At 44.5% G+C, this 19021-nt stretch overlaps 1 protein-coding gene and 1 long non-coding RNA gene across 5 annotated transcripts; one reads left to right on the top strand and one right to left on the bottom strand.

Annotated features, from left to right (window-relative positions):
• Window positions 1-515: 515 nt before the first annotated feature.
• On the bottom strand, window positions 516-17723 carry ARHGDIB (Rho GDP dissociation inhibitor beta). Of its 4 annotated transcripts, none has more exons than XM_082241338.1 (6): window positions 17559-17723; window positions 6965-7210; window positions 4690-4773; window positions 2926-3002; window positions 1715-1778; window positions 516-1234 (listed from the first exon to the last, which is right to left on the bottom strand). In XM_082241338.1, the coding sequence occupies exons 2-6, from the start codon at window positions 7140-7142 to the stop codon at window positions 1035-1037; spliced, it is 603 nt and encodes a 200-aa protein (XP_082097464.1). In that variant the 5' UTR covers window positions 7143-7210; window positions 17559-17723; the 3' UTR covers window positions 516-1034. The 4 variants fall into 4 exon arrangements, with proteins under 4 accessions (XP_082097464.1, XP_082097462.1, XP_082097465.1 ...); XM_082241336.1 differs by having other exon boundaries at window positions 6965-7213; window positions 17559-17722; XM_082241339.1 differs by lacking the exon at window positions 17559-17723 and adding an exon at window positions 11600-11713 and having other exon boundaries at window positions 6965-7213.
• LOC309542512 lies at window positions 8635-11151 on the top strand. The gene is made up of 2 exons (XR_014224274.1): window positions 8635-10112; window positions 10455-11151. It is a non-coding gene; the product is annotated as an uncharacterized lncRNA (long non-coding RNA).
• Window positions 17724-19021: the final 1298 nt, after the last annotated feature.

The raw sequence follows: 19021 nt of genomic DNA, 5'->3' as shown, positions 1-19021 counted from the left end.
CAAACCATCTTTAATTGAGCTTCACTCAGCTAAAGGTATCTCAGTAGTTTAATTTAATGCATTTACTTGATTAAATCTGCATGAATATTCTATAGGAATGGAAGCAACAGTTCTGAGGGGAAAGTCATTATTTATGTGCTCTTAAATGCTGCTTGCCTAGTCTCAGAAGAGGTATGCATCCCCTCCAGGTAAGGGTGGAGGAAAGCCTCTTCTGAGATGATGCAGATAGATGACAGGTGTCCTCCCTTCTTAGAACAGTATCTCATCAACACCACGCCCTCTGGACAAGGATTAGGTCATATCTATGTTCCATGCAGCACCTTGCGGAGTGTAAGCTCTCAATAAATATGCTTCAGTAAAAGGGAGGGAGAAACCCTAAGTCAAACAATACCGACCCACGAAAGTATTCGGATCTATTTTTAAAATTCATTGTAGATCTGAATATATTTGACATTCTGCATGTGCAAAGGACGGAACAAATCCATTTACTATATGAAATACGAGACACTCGGAAGCAAAGGACAAAACTGGCTTTATTTTCAAAGACACAGACGTTTTCACAGGCCAGGGCAGGAACTGTGTCTCCTGCTACTCTCAAAGGCAAGTTTTCCGCACACAAAAAACAAGCTGAAATTAGATAGAATCCACTCATAGGCAAGTATGTTTCCAGTGAATACAGACTGCAAGGAAACTAGGCTAACGACCATAGATCTTTAAATGGGGACAACCTAGATAGCAATTGTGTTGGGTTAGTATCTGTGCGTCTTCCTAGCAAAGGCACTTCAAGGACTGATCCTATGCAAGCAGAGAGGATGACTTGTCCCAGTTTTAATTCCTTGTGGATTATTTTTCAGCGCAGGAGAGACAGAGTCTGTCCCAAGGCCTGTGTTAAAACAGAATTTCTTGTGACAGTAAAAGGGCCAGGTTGGGGAGTGTTGGAGGAAGCGTGGCATGCAGGAGCCAGAGACTGGCACACCTGGAGAACAGTGCAAGAGGCAGGAGGAAGCAAAGGGGGAGGAGAAACGAGGTGGAGCTCATTCTGTCCACTCCTTCTTAATGGCCAAGTTCCACTCCCAGGTGAGATGGTCGTGCTTGTCGTCGTCGGTGAAGAAGGACTTGTTGCGGTAGTTTCCTCGAGCCATCATGCCTTTAGGTGCCTCCTCGAGAGGTGTAATGAATTCGTATTCCTCCGGCCGTGGCCCATAGCTGCCCACCATGAATGTCACTTTGTCCACTAGGAGAGAACAGCCAGCAAGAAAGTCATCAGAGGCAGAGAACAAACACAGGCTGCTGAGAGACAGCCACACAAGCAGCTCAGCTCTGCAGTTTCTCTGCTGCATCAGCCTGTACTGAGGGAGTCCTGTGTACACTGCTGCTGCTCTGCAACCATGCACAGAAAATAGCCCAGAAAGGATTGTAATGCTCTTTCCATAAACTAGGTTGCCTCCAAACTGGCAGTATTTTGTGGGAGGGGTCCAAGGGCATATCCAAACTTTAAGTTTATGCATTTAATTTTGATCAAAGCTGTCTGTTGCCCTAACACAACAAATTCAGCTTTATAAAAAAATGGAATTTTTGCAGTTTGGAAAGTGACGGGGAATACATGGGAAAGTGAGTGGGATTAGGTGAGCTGGAGCAGTAGAGGAGAACAGTCTGCAGGGTGGTGGGAAGAAGATTTGCTAAGGAAGAAAAAAAATAGCTCATTTTTACTTACCTTTCACCCCTGTCCGGTAAGTGTGCTGCACATATTTCAAGCCAGATACAATTTCTCTATTTACCTGCAAGACAAAAGCATCATCATTCAAGCTTCTGCTGCCCCCTTTGCCTTGGTAATAAGACTGTTTTATTCCATGTTTCCCTCCTTGTTTCCTCTTTGCTTGTGCAACGTTTTGCCATCCCTCACCCTTTTTGGCTGTTGGGAGATGGCAAGGATGAACAAAGCCCACCCTACTCAATTTCAGAGTGCCTCCTCATAAGCAGCTGTAAGAGGTGCTTGCCAATAATGAAACTCCTTTACATGAGAAGTTTACTCTAGGCCAGCACAGGGATCAAGGTGAGAAACTGATAGCTTTTGTTACATTTTAGAATGATAAATTTAGTGTAATTTTTTTGGATAAACTCACTCAGATTTAGTAATGGGTTTGCATATGCAATTTAATTATATGTCATCATATAAATTAACCAATTACTTTTTTTTCCAGATACCACACAAACCTACCCCCCCCAGACACACACACTTGATTTGCTGCTTTTGGGTAGGCTGTTTAAGCAGTGCTTTTTTTCTTTAAAAAAATGTTTAGGGGTACTCTCATTTTCCTACTCATATTGAAATACTGCCCTCAATGAGGCCAAACTTAGATTCACAAAATGTTTAGGGGTATGCTTACCCCTGCGTCCCCCCAGAAAAAAAGCACTGAGTTTAAGCCTTTCTCCAAATGCACCTTCAAGTCAGTTTTGCACAAGTGTAAAATTCCCCATGAAGTACCACAATATCACAGTAATGAGATTTGAAAAAAGGGTGATTTTATGAAAGCGTTAAACATTGTAAAAAACTTTTCTGAAAAGACAACTATTAAAACATTTATATGTTGTTCTTCTGGTGGGGAGCACCACTCTGGTTGATTTGCAACATTTGCCATTCCAATAAAATACATTAAAGAATAACAATATAAACTCAATAAACTACCAGTCCCAGCAGTGGGCTTTAGGAATGCAAGAGCCTGCATTGTGGAAAGCCATTTTGGCCTGGTACAGACTACTGCTGTGTTTGCACAATATGCACTTTTAATTTAGCAGTGCTTTTACTATTTAGACTGTCAGGTTTGAAACATGTGGACCTACAACCCAGTACACAGGTTTGCATCAGCAGAGGGCAGAATCCAGTACTAGACACCCACAGAAAACACAAGTAGAAGAGTGACTCACTTTGAAGTGGATCTTGGCGCAATATTCAGATCCTTCCTTTATTACAAATGTCTGTTTCTTGAGAGCCTCAAGGTCCCCTGAGAGGGGTCAGGGAGAGAAGAGAGACACCCAGTTAATCTTGTGAAGAAGTCAAGACACAAGAGAACACATTTACCCATAGACTATTCTAACTATAGTATGTTGAAGGACTGTGGTACATGTGGACATTTAAACACCTGCCCTTCAAATATGCATCGATTTCACACAAGGTAAACTGGAGTATGTTTGATGAAGGCATATACATTGTTTTAAACAAATACATTAAAACTTAAAGAGCATTCTCCAAAGAATCCTGGGCGGTGTTTGAAGAGGCACTGCGACATCTTTGACTAAGATCCTGAACATTCCCCTACACAGACCGTTGTTGAGGTTCCTTAAACAAAGAAAATCACTATTCGAGTTGCTTATGTTGCATAGATAACAGTCTTAACATGCCTACGATACCTATACTTTATGGTTGCGAATAGGGTGGTGGGTGTATTCCTGAACCATAAATGTGCCTGTGTACTTGTGTGTTTGTGTATATGAGCACATTTTCTGTCAGTCCCATTAACTGGGGGGGGGGGGGAATAGGCACAACTCCTTGGGAGATTCTCTTATGCAAAAAGCCACTGACACTGAGGGGGTTTGTGCAAGGGGTGAAGCTGCTGCTAGGTGGGTTTGAGAGGAGGCTAGGTGCTCGCACAAAACAGGCTGCATAATGTTGAGATAATCAAGAAACCGTTTGTGGTATTGCCTCCCCAGAGATTTCAGCTGAAGAGGAAGCATCCTAGCTCTGCTGAGCCCCAACTTCCTCTCTCAGATAAGAAGTCCATATAAGGCGAAGCGTGACTCTCTCACACTGGTGTGAAGCAGACTGCTGATTTAGTCTGCAAAAAGGACTGATGCTCTAGTCTGTGCCAGCAAAAAGGGCTTGGCAAGAACTATTCTTCTGTGTACACTTCATAGGACTCTGAGAAAAGTTTCTATGACCTACTTACAGAGATGTGTCACTTTACTGTTGCTTTGTTGTTGTTGTTTTAAGCATCCGCAAATTCTTTTGCTTTTTAAAAAAAAACCAACAACAACACGTAATTTGTCCAAAGGAATAAGGCACCTGGGATATCACAGTGCCCAGTTCAAGTCTCGCCTAACCTGCAAACTCACTAAGCAAGAGTGGAGAACCTCCGCCCTGTGGGCCAATCTTGCCCCCCCCCCCCGGTTTCCAATTCAGCCCATGAAGCTGTTTTCCCCAATCAACACCCACCTGTCAACCAGCTAATGTCCCTTGTTGTATCAGCCCTCAACCTTTTTTTTTCTCTCCCTCCCCCACTCAAGACCTGAATTTTCTTTTTGCAGTGACAGCAGAATGAAAACAAAATTAAGTAAGATACAGAATGGGAGGAAGTTTGCCATGGCTGGTCAGCCCTCCCCAACTATCAGATCAATTGTTTGAAAGGGGTAAGAGGGCAATAACCTAATGATGCATAATCTGCATAGATCAGCTGAGGAGCAGCATGTCATGTGAGTGTGTCTGCATGAATGTGAAAGTGCAGGGCGGTCACACTAACTACCAGTGTGTGATCCCTGGAGGGTTAAGAAAGGATGGATGTGGCCTAGGGGACAAAAAAAAAACCCTAAACATTTTGTGAATCTATGAGCAGGAAAATGAGAGTACCCCTAAACATTTTTTTAAGGAAAAAAAGCACTGGCCTTATGCTGTGAAAGGAAGAGAGTTTCACCTACCAGTGAGGTCCATGGTAATTGGCCCCGGAGCACTGTTACAAACCAGGGTGAGCCGAGTGACGGTCACATTGGCAACTGTAGGGTCTGTGGGAACAGGAAAGGTAGGTAAGTCAGCGTTAAGGAAACAAGGTCCTATGCCTTTGTGGTTCAAAGACTTCTACAGCATCAGTCACTGTAGAAAAGAGCCTTGGGCGGCAGCTAGTGCCCCCACGCCCACCCCCCATTCCTTCCTTAATTTTTGACCTAGCGCTCTGAACAACATCAGGCAGTTGGATCTAGCTACTCTTCCTTTATCACAACGCCCCTTGGATAGCAATGGCTCTGGGGCACTGTGAGACCCAGCTGTCCAGCATGACTTGGTATGCCCCCACCATAGCCAGGTAAGACCAGGGGGGCTCACTAGCAGAGGAGGGTTCCCCCACAAAGGACACATTGCCCGGGGTCCTCTTGAACATGCATCCAGCGCTGCCAAAAATTCTCAGACAAAATCACTTTTTTAAAATGCTGGTTTTAATGCATGTGTTTGCTTTAAATGTAAGTTGCTTTGAGTTGCTGCTGCAAAAAAACAACAACTAATAAATTTAATGAATACTACTAATAATAATAATGGGAGATGCGGGTGGCACTGTGGGTTAAACCACAGAGCCTAGCACTTGCCGATCGGAAGGTCGGCGGTTCAAATCCCCGCAACGGGGTGAACTCCCGTTGCTCGGTCTCTGCTCCTGCCAACCTAGCAGTTTGAAAGAATGTCAAAGTGCAAGTAGATAAATAGGTACTGCTCCGGCGGGAAGGTAAACAGTGTTTCCATGCGCTGCTCTGGTTCGCCAGAAGTGGCTTAGTCATGCTGGCCACATGACCCGGAAGCTGTACGCCAGCTCCCTCAGCCAATAAAGCGAGATGAGCGCCGCAACCCCAGAGTCATCCGCAGCTGGACCTAATGGTCAGGGGTCCCTTTACCTTTTACTACTACTACTACTAATAATAATAATAATAATAATAATAATGATAAAGGCATTCCAGGATTAGAAACATGTGATGAAGCTATACACTTCATGCCGCAAAGTGTTATCTGCATGCTGAAATACCCTCCTGCTCTTCTTTTTATGAGAGCGTATTCAATCGCATAACCGCACGATTCCTGTTCCTGCCAGCTTAAAAGTGCTACAGTCATGCTTGAACATTGCTATTTGATTCTGCCGATTGTACAAACTGTTCCTTTCCTCCCCCCACTAGTAGATATGCTTAGGATTGCAGCCTAACAACCCTTTTGAGCACATACCTGGCTCCCTTCTCTGCTCGACGCGAACAATCCCACATCCCCACTTCCCAAAATAATTCTTGCGAGTCCCTTCCAATATGTTCAACCACACAGTTGCGAAGGCCCCAACTGAGAGCAGCTAAGCATGAATTCACTCAGTTGGGTTTTACTGCGTACATGTTACAGGCAAGTACCGAATGCCTCCTAAAACTGTGGCATTGGAAGCACTGATACTCTGTGAAGCAGGTGCTGCAGGATCCCACCTAGAGCTATTAACCCTGACTGACAGCAGATCTCTAGGATCATGAGCAGAAAGCTGTGTTTACACTATTCGTTTAAAGCACATCCCCCAGAGAAGGAATCTTGGGAGCTGTAGTTTAAGGGTGCTGGGAATCATAGCTCTGTACAGGGTAAAACATAGGATTCCCCCCCCCCTGGCTCTGTGCTTTAAATGTATGGTGTGTACACAGCTGGAGTTTCTCTCAGTACCGCTAGGTATGATCCTTTTGGTCTCAAGTGCCCATAACTCTGAGCTTCGAAACTAGGTATCCCTAGTCAAAGAGAGAAGGTATTTGGATGCTGAAAATAGAACCCAAATCTTCCTGTAAGCAACCCACACAAAATAATAATATCTTTTTTTAATAGCAAACCAACATAATTTCTTTCCCCACATTCAAGACTTATTCACATTCTCTCATCCATAACAATGCTAGTCCTGCTACATAATCAGAGCCAAAACAGTGCAAGATTGAGGACTTAAAAGCAAAGCGGGGGGAGGGGGGTTGAGATCCACAAAGGTTTTTGCAAGCCTCCACCCATTACCCTTTTAAGATCAGATCAGAGCAAACCAAATTTGACAATCATGTGACATCATAATGGTATCACATGATTGCCATGTGGGAAGCCCCTCCCACTATCAATTTTGGCCCATGAGGTCAGGCCTGTGGAGCGAAAAAGGTTCCCCACCCCTGTGCCACAGGACCAATCCCATTCCCACCGAGGTCTCTTGAGCCATACCTGCCACAACAGGTCCATCCCCCAGCAGGGACTTCTTGTACTTTGCAAGGCTCTCGTCATCCTTGTCCAGCTCCTGCAGTTCCTGAAGCGTCTTCTGAGGTGGGGGCTTATAGTTCAATTTGCTATCTAGCTCATCATCATCATCTTCCACATGCACCTCGGGGTCTTTCTCAGTCATGGTCGTCTGGTCTTGGAAGAGTGTAAAAGCACGGTGCTGGTGGGGCTCCTAAGTCCTTAGCTGGGCTTCTGCTGCAATAAAGAGCAAAGGTACAGCCATCTAAATGCTTTTAACAACCATTAATATTACTGCCTCCTGTGAACTTATCTAATACTGTGATTAGCAACTGTAAAATATATGTATTATTTGTTTATTTTTAAATAAACCAAACCAAGTCGCACTTGGTTCTTTGGGCACCAAACAAAAAAAGTTATAAAATACAACCATCTGCTGACAGTCTACATCTAGGCCAGGTTCTGAGGCAGTGAGCAAAGATATATATTTTTTCCTACCTAGAGAGAAATCCACAGCCGCAGCTCTCTCTCTAGAATATTATATAGGAGAAAAACATATCTGAGCACATATAAAGCATATAATGCATACACACATGCACATACACACAAACACACTTCCCTCTCCCTCTATCCAGCTGGAATCACAGAGAGCAACTAATGCAGAAACAGAACCTGCCACTGATTTATAGCCCTTGGCATATTATGGTTTCTACACATTTCCATTAGTGGAACCTCAAAATACCCACTGCAACTTGTGAACACTGGTCAGTTTTGAGCAGGCGAGATTCCCCTGCACTTTTAGCAGATCTTCAATCCAAGAATTCAGTTTCAAGGTGGCTGAAAACCTTATTCCAGTTTTCAGATACACCTGGTTGCTGTGACCACCCACTGGGAATCAATACAACAAGCCTGCAGCTCGCAATTCTGGGATTCTCTTCTGTGTTGCTCGTTGAACTGATTTATAGGGGGGATCATTGCAACTGGATTCAAAACGTTTTTGACCTATATGCAAGGCTGGAACTGATTTAAGCAGAAAAATCTGCTAAGTGCACATAGCCTCATCCTCTTCTGAGTAACAAGACACCTCACACAGCTCCAGCAGCGACCCAGCAGACCCCACCAGAAGCCGCCTTTGCGGAACAAATGCCTTCGCGGCGAGCTGACACAGGAACAGCCCACCACACACAGCGCCTGAGCAACACAGCAACTGAGATCCACTGCAGCCTTGATCAATTCCCCTACAATCAAAATCAATCAAATATGCCATGCAGCAAATTATAGGGCTTTGCCTCCGTTAAGGACAGGCTAGAGATGGCGTTCGAAAAGAAAAGCAAGGAATGAGGGGGAAATACCTGGATGGAGCTCATAGCACAAGCTTAAAAAAAAATTAAATGAAGAATGCCGATGAATCCAGCTGCAAATATCGTGTAGTTTCTTGGCTGCACAACAGTTAAAATAGCTGTTGTCTGCGCTATGACCAGGTCCCTTTCCTGTGCAAGGAGGCATGTGGTTTGTTCCTATGACAACACATGCCCTGGCTGCAGACTCCTACTAGCAGCAGCAGCAGCCGTTAAGCACTGAAACTTCTCCAAAAGAGGAGGAAGTAAGAAAGGCTGAAATCAGCATGCTGCATTCTCAGCAGCGGCTGAAACTGGCACTCCCTTTGCAATACCAGAAGAACACGTCTTCTCTTGTGGTTTGAGGTCAAGAGGCAAAAACAGAGGAAGGAACAGCGAGAGGGTTCATGAGTACCCAAGATGGGCAGATCTGGAACACCTCTGTGATGGACAGGACAAGAGAGGTGAGGGGGCACAGGAAAGAAGCACGTGGGTGGAGTGGTAAATTTTGAAGTGCAGGAGCTCACCATGACAGCTGCCACAGCCACACCTCCAAAATGCAGGAAATATAGATAGATAAATGGATTACATATTATATACCCACCCTCACACAAATGCAGGGCAATGAACAGAAGTGCCTAGAATAAAACCCGGTTTCTCAGGATGCAAAATCAGTGCTGCTTACTTATTAACTCCGTAGGTTCAACTCGTAAAGCACACTGAGCTTTAACAACGGATCCTCAGCCAGCTGAAATGAACCCAGTGAACTGCATGGATGATTTGAACCAAGGTCTCCCTAATTCTAATCTAATAACTACATCACACTAGCCATGCCTTCTGAAACTGTGTTGGTGAGTAGAATAGGATCTGATCTTGAAAGAGGCACAATCCTACACAGTCCTTTGATTGTATAATAAATGAAGGGTTTTTAAACCATTTGTAGTTCACACTCCAGCTATCTACCCAGATTGCATATCAATCCCAGAGAGTTTACATTTTATGTAGGTAGATGGGAACTGTTCTATACTGTAAGACCATTGGTCCACCTAGCTTAGTACTGCCTACACCGACTGACAGCTATCTCTTTGTGGCTCAGTTCCACTCCATATCCCCTTTTCAGTGCTCTAATACTGTTTCTGCTTGTATGTTTTGGGGAGTTCATATTGCTTCGTCACCAATCAGTGCACGCCCTGTAACATCTGAATGAAATCCAGTGACTTTTGATACCAGAAATGTTCTGGATTTTGGATTTTTGTCCCATTTTTGTTGCATCACAGTGCAAGAGTGCCCTCCAGGTGGCAAGAATGCTATAATACTGCATGAACAGTCCAGTATGAATCCAACACTAATACTTTATTATTACATCAATGACATGTTGCAAAATATACCTGCAAAAGAAGAACCAGTCTGGAAGGGCCCAATAAGCCCTTCTCCTTTTAAAATTATATACACACACACAAATTTTCGCAATAACCTTCAAATTGCCATTATTCTGACATTTTTCTTCTGTTGCTTTTTTCCAAATGATTGGACTGTAAATTTTTTTTAATAATCCATGAAAGGCCTCCATTCTGCCCCATCCAAACCTCTTCTAGTATGGTAGGTTGGGAGCTTAGAATGCTCAGTTAGCTCCCATGTGCTGTGTCCAAAAAGATGGGAACTAAGTCTTCCCTAGGGATATGGAACCTGCGCCCCTCCTGATGTTGTTGAACAACAACAGCCATCCCTGACTTTTGGGCCATGCTGATTTCTGGAAGGCCGCTAGCTCCCCATTCCTGAACTGCATACACTGTGCCTATGTACACACACTATACCAGGGGTCTGCAACCTTTAAGACAAAAAGAGCCACTTGGACCCATTTCCGAAGAAAAAGCAACAACTGGGAGCCGCAAAACCATTGCGACATTTAAAACAAATATATCTCCGGAGCCACGATCTGACAGCGGGCGGGAAGGTGACGTCGGGACGGTGCGTGACCAACGCACGCACTGCCCCCATGCGACGTCACAGCCAGTACAGCGCCCGCCACAGTGAGGAGTGTCGGGGCGCACAATGCGCCTCCTCCCCTCGCTAGTATCTGCCCCGGAGCCGCAGCAAAGATGTAAAAGAGCCACATGCGGCTCCGGAGCCGCGGGTTGCAGACCCCTGCACTATACCTTTAAATTGCATTCAAAGCACATTCTTTCTCTCAAAGAATTCTGGGCACTGTAGTTTGCTAAGGAATGGTGGGAAATGCGCTACTGAGAGGCACAAACTACAATTTCCAGAATTCTCTGAGAGAAAGAATGTCCTTTTAAGGTATAGTGTGTATACCTGTGGCTTTTAAAATTGCATGTGATAAATACATCATTCCTAACCACAATTTTTTTAATCCAAAAAAGGAGAGGTGCCAAATATACTTAGCCAGCAGCAAAACAAGATTGCATGTGCTACCGGGAAGACAAAGATAAGAGTAGTTTATAAGCTTCATTCAGACAAATAAGCTACAGTGTGGTGGACAACAAAAATTGAAATCTTGCTGAGGCTGTTCTGTGTGGGCAAGCCATGTGCCGCCTCTCAGCTTTGCAATGCAAATAATTCCACCACACCACCACAAGCTTCCAAAAAAACCAGTCTGCTGTACCATAATGCCCAAGCCCAGTGGCCACACACAAACAGCTTCCCACGTGGACCTCAAGCAGTTCTGGATGTCAAGAGGCAGCTGCCTAAAGGCAAATCAAACGTTGAGATATATTTGCATGAATGGGAATGCAGAACTATGAAACTGTAAGACTACAGTAAATTGCACATAGCAAAGACACATTTCCATCAAATAAAGAACCAGTAACGACACACACATCAGGGCAGGACTTTGGGGCAGAGGTCCAGGGCTCCAGCCGTCAGAAGGTGCAGCCGGCCTGCCATACCACACCTTCAAGTAATACACTTTGCCATCTACAAGGGCCACTGACTTCAGAGTCTAAGATTACATAACTGCATCACTTGAGCATTCAAAGATGCGCCAAAATATGGGTACTCAAATTACTGTGTAATGCAGAGACTACGGCTATGCTGAGTTGTAATGCATTTTGCTAGCTGTCCAGTATAAATCAGCCCTCCCCAGTTCAGAAATACACGTGCCCAAAAGCACCAAAAGGCCACACACACACACAAAGAGAAACATCTGCTTGAAAGAAGTGAGAGAGAAGGAAGAGAAGCAGAGGCTCAACAGATAGACTTCAGCAGAGGGGTGCATTAGAGAGATGAAAAGGGAGAAAAAGAGACTGAAGACACACCCGGCACTCACTCCATAAGGGCTCCTTGTACAAGTCGGGTTTGTTTCTCTGTGCCTTTTCCTGAGAAGCAGTTTATCACAGCCCTCTCCGACTCATGGAGGCTGGCAATTGCAGTGTCGCTTGTTCACCACCACTCCTATTTTTAAACGTGTAATAATACAGGGATGCAACAAGAAGTGAAATGGGGACCACAACCTCTTACCCCCCCAAAAAAATAGAGGGGGGATTATGTGCCTCGTCCCAAAGACAGCACTGCTGTCTGCTCTTGCTACATATAGGAAAAAGTCAGCTGTAATCTATTTCCACTCAATAACACAAATTTCTACATCTCCATGGTGGGACCTGGACAAAGCATGACTTGAAGGTGGACTCCTACATCTGTGACACTCATCCATATTGCTATACTTTCCCCCACTAACTCCAGAGCTTGGTCCCAGAGAGTGTGCATTGTTATGTCTATGGCAGATCCATCTAGACTAGGATTCCATCTAGACTAGAATAGTCCACCCCAGGACTTAAAGAGAGAATTCTGGATGGAAGAACACCAATCTGTATGCAACTGTGAAAAAGGAAAGGACCATAAAATAATCCTCTTATTTTAATAACCCATCAGCCCAGCTGCTTATTTCTAAGAGACCCACGCCTCTGAACTCAACATGTGTATCAGTCACTTAGCCTAGCAATGAAACCACCCACAGGAGCCTTCGAAAAATCTTTTAACTGGTTGCATGGTAAAGCCAGCTTGGGGCAGAAGTCCAGCACCAGAAGAAACTCATGTCCATTTCTGAATTCTGTAGGAAAATAGATGGCCTGCCCTCAAAAAGGTTCCCTGCACCAAACTGCTCCCCAACAAATTTGCATATGCATTTATTATGACAAGTGAGAAATGACAAGTGAGATTCCTTTCCCCACCATTACTGAACTTTAAAGTTGAAGCAGTTTAATTACATAACACTTACTGGTAAGAGGGCAATACAGTCGTACCTTGGATCCCAAATGCCCAGGAACTCGGAAGTGATTGTTCCGGTTTGCGAACATTCTTTTGGAACCCGAATGTCTGACAGGGCTTTCACGGATTCTGATTGGCTGCAGGAGCTTCCTGCAGCCAACCAGAAGCCACAATTTGGTTTTCAAACATTTTAAAGTGAAACGGACTTCCGGAACGGATTCCATTTTGACTTCTAAGGTACGACTGTACACTGAAAAGCTCGTTTTCTCTCTAGCTAGATTTCCTCCTTTGACTATGAGCTCCTTCAAGAGTCTGTGGGTCAGATGCTGCCCTTCCCCGTGCACATTGGTTTGCCTGTCTGCAGGGGGATGGGACTGTACATGTGTAACACTGTCATAATCTAATGAATGGAATATTAAACTTGAATCATGGGATATCTGGGGTCAAATCCTTAGTCATGAGCGCAAGATGTGATCCTGATCAACTTACTCTTGTCATGGTTGCATTTCCCCGCTTGCAGAGCTGCCAACTGTACCTCTTACCAGAAGATGCTACTGATAAATGTTTTTTCCTAATCTCAGTTCCTGTTGAAGTTCAGCGGAAAGTCAATGCCAAGATCAGATTGACTGCATTTATTTGTATTTTTAAAGAAAACCGCTGCTTCTGACTTCAGTATTCCGGCAGATTCTGCACGTATGGCAACCCTACTAGTTCCATACCCTTCTGGGCAAGCACTACAATTGGAAGTATGCCTGTGTGTAAAATACTAACATTGATCTCTCTCAGAGGCTTAATGTACAAGCAGAAAACAAAGCCTGGAAAACCTTTTTAATGTGCTGCATTGCACACTGTGACAGAGCTTTTGTGAATCAGGTTCTTCACAGGCCATGGCGGAATCATGACTTTTGATTGAATAATGTTAGTTTCAGCCACATTGTGTGGGGAGGGTTACAGACCATGACAACAAACAACAAGGCATTGCATCCTATAAATATATTTAAATCAGTGTTACTCCAATCTAACTAGCTAAAGCATCCTAGTGATTGTAGTCTGGTACGGATGTTAATAATTTCTTGTTAGAGCACAGACACCCCAGGCACCTTTACAGAACTACAGCTCCCATGAGTCTAGGGAGAAGGGGATGACTATCAAACCACTTCCACTGTGAAATAAATGAATACATCAAAAAATGAAAAGCACCAATACCAAATATCACCAATACCCAAACAATTCACAGAAGAAACCCAGTTTCAAAGAATGAATATGCTTTCATAGCACTACATAGTCTGCAAGAATTAATACTGTGTCAGATACTTTGGGTACATATTTGGTTGATTTGTAGGTACCTGAAAGTCCCAATTCAGTTAATTGCTTCCTTCAGGCACCACCAGCTATAGAAGCAGGAAGTATTAGTTCCACCTTGAATTCCAGGTTTCTAGTTGACCAATCAGCTCAGGAACAGCAATTTCCAGATTCAACATACTCAAATTACCCAACTACGTTTACTCTGTTCCTTCAGCTCCACCTCAACTAGGAGTTACAATAAGAAGACAAATGGTTTCTTTCCAAACAGCATTGCTGTGGCACATGATGACCATCTACTAACATGAATTTGGACAGCAGACACCTCAACAGAACAGGAAAAGACTTTCTAGTGGAAAGAGGAATGAAGGGGATGATGCACAGCATAGCATAGATTCCAAAGGTCCATTGCACATCAGAGTAGATGAAAAACAGCAACAATCTAAAGAAAGCAGGTAGAGCCCAGATAGTCTCAGGAGAAGAATAGAAGCCTGGGGCTAACAAACAGTGCTTTTAATGTGGGACGTTGCAAAAATATAGGTACAGGCCACAAACATGGGCTCATACTCCATGTAGCTTAGAGGGCTTCTTGATCCATGTAGTTTACTGTCTGCCTTTTATTTTTCTAACAAAAACAGCCTTTAAAAAAAAAACCAAAGCAAGCAAAAATAAAGATTGCTCCCTCCCTCCCTGTCTGCTTGCCTCACCAGTTCTTTCACTCTCTGTATCTACTGCCCATCTCCTATAGCTCTTCTTTGTTGACACCCTAGATTTCAAATTGTTTCCATAGTACCGCAGTACTTCAGCATTTCCAGAGAAGAAACAAAAGCATTAGAATTCCTGGGCTGTTGCTATAAAAAGCAAGCACCAGTTTTAAGAGCAGGAAGAAGATTTAAGCGATCACTACGAGTAGCAATTTCTCAGAAGGAAGGAAATTTCTGTACTCCCTTAAGTCAGATATCCAGATTAAAGCAGCAGCACTGGGGCACAACAAAACTGGTACAAAAAGTCCTCGTTACTCATTCTTTGCTGTATAATTGGTTGTTCTATGGGCAAAGAAGTAGGTCCCTGCTGTTCTGGTGTACCCCTTTGCTATTTCATTTGTCAGTTTTAAGTATCCATAAGGCAATTACTGCATTCATACTAAAAGCATAGCAGCTGAAGTAAGTACAACTACCCACCACACCCCATTTTACATCTGGAGTAAGTATATCAGAAAGGATAGGTGCAAACATAGCATGAAGAGTTTTCACAGTCTCTAATAACTTCCGTCCCCTTGTTCTACATACTCACAGTTGCTAACATAGAAACTTTAATTTCCAATTTATCCAAACCCATATATTAAATAGGATTGCCAAGGCTAATTGTTTGCTTCCTGGTGGGGATCTGGGGCCTTTTAACAGCTGCAATTCAGGAGGTAAAGCCTTTCTTTACATGCAGATAGAGAGGGATAGAGGAGGCTTCACTTACTGGATTTCTGCCTGTCATGCAGTTGTTAAAGGCAAAGCAGAGAAAAGACCTATTATGGTGGAAATACACTTTTGCTGCTTTCACCACCCTGACTGTGACCACATAAGATGGCGGAAAGGAAGAGGTAATCTTGAAAATGCAATGTATTCACATAAGACAGTTGACTTAAGGTGGTTTCCCATTATCCTAGCATAAACCGCTGTTCTATGAATGGGGGAAGAGCCAGGCTGAAGGTCCAGCAAATCAACAGATTATATGTAAGGTGGGATAGGATAGGGGGCATCCTATGCAAACCAACTTTAGCATACAGTAGAGCATAAAGTGACTTAATCTTCCAATCCAGAGGCTCTGAGGTTACCGCAGCTCACTAAAGGGCAGGAGGAAGAGCCTTCTTTGATGAGCAGTTGCTTTGCTAATTTTAAAGGGGGAGAGGTATTACCATAAGGAAAGCAAACAGGGTTTAGGAGCTCAGTCTTTCTGCGACTCAGTAAGTGATTTCTGTGTGGAAGTTCGTACCTCCTCAGGCCAAGTATTAAGCAAGAAGGGGGTCCTGTGCAGAAACTAGCAATGCACTGGGGATAGGATGAGCCAAATTAATTATCTGAGACCAGTTAATGGTTCTCAACTACGGCAATTCAGGCCCAATAAGGGTATCAAGAGGGAAAATTTTGGACTCATCTGGCTGGTAGGCACACGTTTTCCATGCTGGGTTTGGAGAACACCCTTGACTTGGTTATTTGAAAAGGGTTGCACATCTTAGGAGTTTCAGAGCTCCTTGAAGGTGATTGAAGGCAACAAGAGCATATTTCTCTGTTGTTGTTCAATGTGCACTGATTGCCAATTTCATTTCTGTAAACAATTCAAAATGCTACTTGTTATCTATAAAGCCCTAAATGGGCATTAGAACCAGGTTATTTGGCACATTGTGGTTGCCACTGGAGGCCTTGCTCTATGTTCTATTGCCTTTAGGGGCTCTTCCAGATAAGAAGTAAGACAGGGCCTTTTCAGCTGAGGTACCCCATGATGAAACTCATTCACTCCTCTCCCAAGATCTTGTTGGCCTTTGGGCAAGGTTTTTTTTAATTAAAAAAACTTGTTTAGTCTTTAGTTTGGACTACTCCCATACTCTCATTGGGGGCTCAATCTAGCTAGAGGAAAGATTAATGATTTTTTAATCTAAGTACATGTATTTCTAATCAAAGAATAAAGCTATATGCTGTCTTTCCTGCCTATGCAGATGGTGACCTCTGTGTTTTAGTATGGAGTAAGGAACACAGAAAGAACCCTAGGAAAGATTTTCTCAGTGAGCGCAGAACCCCTACACGTGTTCTTGTAGAACTGGCCGGGCTCAATACTTCCCTTGTTGCTTCCAGATAACCTGTTCATTGATAAGTCATCCTGATCGGTTTGCAAGAAGACAACATTGGCTACTTAATGAGCAAACTTTCCAACCTGTTTCCAGGGAGGTTAGGTCAAAGCAAAATGTTACCCGACTTCCCCACCCTTTTCCTTACTGGCCTTTTGCGGAAGTAGGTTTTGTTGTGCAAGATCTTCCAACCCACTATCAATGTGCAACCTCAATTTGCAAGTAACTGAATCCCACCCCCAAGCCCCAACCTGACTAAAACTGTTCCCTCAACTCCATTAAAAAAAAACAAAAAACCGACAGAGACACCCTTATTCTTTGCAGCAGCAACTGTCTGAATTCACACAGGAAGCCCGTTGGAGGAAGAAGCAAGTCAAGCAGCGACTCCTTTCCTTTCCTTAAGGAGTCCCTGAGCCTCTGGGCCCCGCGCTCCTTAAAATATGCAGCGACCCAAATCTAAAAATAATGAAATGAGCATCCAGGCCTCCAGAGTTCATGTGAATGACGGGCGAGCTCTGGCACAGGAAGTGGGGTGGAATTTTCCACGGAGAAATGCACCAAGGCGAGAAACGTCCCTCAGCCTCGCCTGCCCGAACTCGGCCACCCCCAGGCCGGTTTCCCGAAGGGCAGAATCCGGAGGGGCGCTTCCCGCCACATTTCCCGAGCAGACCCCTTCCTCCGCCCCCGGGAGACGGCCTGCGCGCCCTGCTGCATTGCAGAGCGAGGCGCGCTTCTTCCTCTTTTGGCGCGGGAGCCGCGCTCCCGGCCGCCTTTTCCCGGTTGTGGATTAAGTCTCCCGGAGGAGGCTGGGAGCGCGGGCAAGGCAAGCGGGTGGGTGGGTGTCCCTCCGCCCGCCCCCCTGCGAGAAGGCGGACTCACGTACCGGCGGCGGCGAGGGGCGTCTCTGTCCGGAGCTCTGCGCTCAGCTTCGAGCTTGGGCAGTTTAGAAAAGCAGGAAGGAAGTCGGTGAAAAAATAAGAATTTTTTTTTAAAAAAAAAAAACACCCGACTCTTAGAGGAAGCTCCGGGCTGCGGTGTCGCTGCTTTTCCTGCCGTGCACGAAGCGTATATATATATCTCTATCTCTCTCCCCTCTGGGCGAAAAAAGGATCCTCGCCCACAGAGGAGATGCGTGTGAATTCCTGAAGTGCCCCCTGCATATATATATGGACAGAATAGATTCATTCAGGCATTGCTGGGCTGCGGGGCGGGGCGCAGACCTGGGTTTCTGTAGGAAACATGCAGCTCTGTGCAGACGAGGCTTTCTGAAAGTGATCTTCCTTGGCTGGGATGTTACTTGACTTTTAGTGCTCGGGCGTGGACGGTTTTTAGGGAGAGGGTCCACAAAAATATAGGTTTCTCCTTTTTTGCACTCCGCCCGTTAAAAATTAAGTATGCATGTTTCATTTTGTGCACGTTGCCCGGTAAATTCCTCTGTTAGGTATTGTAACTCGCATCAAGAAGATTATTGGGGGCGGGAGAGGGAGAGAAGTAGAGATACCTAGATACATAGATAGACACACACACACTGTGTTTTCTGTTTGATCTTCAGACTCCAGAAGCTTGTCTTGCAAAAGGGGTGGGCAGCCTTCAGCATTGTTGGATCTGTTTGGGTTTTTTCCCCCCAACGAAAATCCCAAAAGCTGCACACTGAAGCCAGGTGTGAAAGACATACCTTGCCTATTTACCGAAAGACGGTACAATTGGAATGGATAGCCTCTGAGCACGTTTTGCCCCATATAACTTGCTTCCAGTAGCGGAATACAGGATGTAACACTGGCCAACAATTTGAGTAGTTTTGAAAGAGGATTGGACAAATTCGTGGAGGCTGCGTATACTTAAAGCACATTAAAAGCATTTAGCCTTTGCAGTGCTACAATTCCCAGCACCCTTAACAAACTACAGTTTCCAAGAGGTGGAGGGGATATGCTTTAAATGTAAGGGGTGCATGCAGCCAAAGGTTACCAATGGCTACTTGATATGTTTTGTGTTCTTCCTTTGCTGTCAGGCAGTGTGCCTCTGAATAGCAGAGTGGGGACAGTGCTGTTCTGCTCAGGTCCTCCTTTCAGACTTCCCATAGGCATCTGGTTGGCAACTATGAGACCAGAATGCTAAACGTGATGGGCCTACAATCCAGCCAGACTCTTCTTTTGCTTTTGTATTTTCCACACAGTTCCATTCCTGATGCTGATTACAACAGCCTAATACACAGTGCTTTTTTCTGGGGGTACGCAGGGGTACACATACCCCTAAACATTTTGCGAATCTTTGTACTTTTGTCCATTTACTGTATTTATTTCTCCCAAGCTGAACTATATAAAATGGTGGTTTTCTTGAGTCAAAAAA

The sequence above is a fragment of the Podarcis vaucheri genome (assembly GCF_965113315.1).
Source record: "Podarcis vaucheri genome assembly, chromosome: 10".
Lineage (NCBI taxonomy): Eukaryota > Metazoa > Chordata > Lepidosauria > Squamata > Lacertidae > Podarcis > Podarcis vaucheri.
Note: the sequence above shows the minus strand (reverse complement) of the source record. Positions and strands in the feature narration are given on the sequence as shown.

Coding starts and splice junctions, on each gene's coding strand:
- ARHGDIB (XM_082241338.1), bottom strand. CDS start 7,142: ATGACTGAGAAAGACCCCGAGGTGCATGTGGAAGATGATGATGATGAG. Junction 4,774..6,964: donor GGATGGACCTGTTGTGGCAG/GTATGGCTCAAG, acceptor CTGTTCCCACAG/ACCCTACAGTTGCCAATGTG. Junction 1,235..1,714: donor TTACCGGACAGGGGTGAAAG/GTAAGTAAAAAT, acceptor GTTCTCTCCTAG/TGGACAAAGTGACATTCATG.